We start from the raw sequence: 2,340 nt of genomic DNA, 5'->3' as shown, positions 1-2,340 counted from the left end.
ATATAGGCATTAATAAAATAAACATAGTGATTGTTAATTTTTTATGCTACAGCTACGCATAAAAGTACTAAAATACTTAGAACTTTAAATTACTTTAATATTCAACTGTATATATTATTATAACTTTTCTCGTTTTATACTATATTTAAAAAATAATATTTAATAATTACTTTATTGCACTTACAACTATGCATATGTATTTAATACTGTAACCATTTAAATAATAAAATATATATATAATTACTGTGTATGAAATTAATACATTCAAAATAAAAAAAGTTCATATGCAAAAATAAACTCTATAAAATCTATAAATAAACGTAATAATAATAAACTGTGCAATAAACGTAATAATAAACGTTCAAATATTTTATTTATTATATATAAAATTATTCTATTTAATAACCTGTCCTTTTCTTGTTTAGATCTCCTCATTTTCGCATCTCTTCTTTTGTTCTTCCTTTTTCCTAAAAAGAAATATGTGATTGTTATACATAGGTGCAATAAGTCAATTCTGCAATAAATATTCTATACAAAAATAACAATAAGTTCTTAAATGTTGTATTTAATTTAAAAAAACTAATACACGCAATAATGAACAGATAGTGCATGTGTTCACCCTCTTTAAAATCAGTTTCTTATAAAAATAAAAAGTTTGAGATAAGATGATAAAATAGTTAAATTGAGGTATATTATATATAACTTACAAATCTCGGTCAAATCTCTGCTTGGCTAAAATTAGCCATCTTGCAATTATATCCTCAACTTCCTTATTTGTTAAATTGGTTCTTGAAGTTCGCGCAGCATCTAACAACAAGTTTAAACAGATATGTGTGGTTATAGATTATATAAAAATTTAAAGCGACTTAATTTTATATATATATATATATGTATATATGTATATATACTATTCAAAATTATTTTATATTCCTATGATTACATATTATTGAATAATGATATTAGAGTTTTAATAGCATCATCCAATATAACCATGCATAGAATGCTATATATAAAGTGTCAAAAATATGTCAATAAAAACATTTCTGTGATTAAATATTTATATACTTACTTATGATACATATAGTAATGCGAAGATTTTTAAAGGCATTTTTCAATTTTGCACCAGCCCAACTATATTCCATTGCTAATTTATTTGTTAAAATATGTTTCATCATGTACGAAATCACATCATGATGATCCTTACCTCCTAAAAAGCTCAATTGTCTTGTCTAAAAATATAAAATAATTTAATTAATATTAGTTTATGATCTAAAAATATCAAAATAATAAACATTTGTTTTTCTCTTATAAAAAAAGTTAACATTACTTTTCTTTTAACTTCTTTAAAATTATTTAACATTATATAAATAAATAAATATGTCCAAAATATTGCTTTTTATAAGACATTTCAATAAAATGTTTCTAATCGTAAGTATAAAATGATAATATTTTGTATATACCATTTCTGCAGCAACACATTTGTTTTTTAATTGATTATCAATTCTCTGTAATTGTTCTACGGTATCTGCTGGCAAATCGAAATCATAATGTTCATTTTTTTTTAAATCCGTTTCCTCATTTTTTCTTATGTGATTATCCAACTTTATTAAACGTTCATCAATTGTTGTAAGATTTAACAATACTGCATTTAGTTTCCTGATAATTAAATTATGAAAATCTGCAAAAATAATTGACACATATTATTGTATATCTACTCATTGTCAGATTATATAAATATTACGAATTATATACCATTTTAAATATGTTTACAGTGATATAAATAAAAAAAGTTAAAACTTTAATAATATATATATATATATATAGGTAAGCTTTTACAAAAATTTAAAATTAATAACAGATATATTTTTACCTACATCAATCTCAGCATTACAAGTATCGGATGTAGATATTGTATCTGAATTTTGTGGAACAAGGTCATCTTTATTTGCTGTTCGATGTTCTTGTGAACTTATAGATTTACTATATGTAACTGCAGACTTTTTAGACTGAATATTAATTATTTTTTCATTACTTATTTGTATCGGAGGCTTAGTTATTTTCTTATAATTTTTTATCAGTGGTTTTTTTATTTCATAAGTCATTTTGCTTTTATTTAAATCGTTTGATATATTAGAAGCTTCATCTAAATCATTGCTTGTGTCAGTTCTATCTGAATTATCAGAAGAACTTGAAATTTTTTTTACTCGATTCATTTTCTTATCACCTTGTATTAATGGTGTCTTTATTTCACAGATTTTGCTCTTATTTATTGTTAAAGCTTTTGGTGTATTAGGAAAATTATCTAACTCTAAATCATTGCGAGTTTTTAATTTATTGATG

The 2,340-nt window shown here is 22.5% G+C and overlaps 1 protein-coding gene across 1 annotated transcript; it reads right to left on the bottom strand.

The window, feature by feature from the left end:
• Window positions 1-405: 405 nt before the first annotated feature.
• Window positions 406-1,656, bottom strand: LOC146724579 (uncharacterized; the record flags this gene model as incomplete). Its single annotated transcript, XM_085479622.1, has 4 exons — window positions 406-467; window positions 708-807; window positions 1,070-1,229; window positions 1,461-1,656. Coding segments are annotated over 4 exons (502 nt in total), but the record flags the coding sequence as incomplete, so codon positions are not given.
• Between the last annotated feature and the right edge of the window lie 684 nt (window positions 1,657-2,340).

This window comes from Nylanderia fulva, unplaced genomic scaffold (assembly GCF_048542155.1).
Source record: "Nylanderia fulva isolate GAGA-0341 unplaced genomic scaffold, ASM4854215v1 Scaffold1252, whole genome shotgun sequence".
NCBI lineage: Eukaryota > Metazoa > Arthropoda > Insecta > Hymenoptera > Formicidae > Nylanderia > Nylanderia fulva.
The sequence above is the reverse complement of the archived record's forward strand: the minus strand, read 5'-3'. Positions and strand labels throughout refer to the sequence as shown.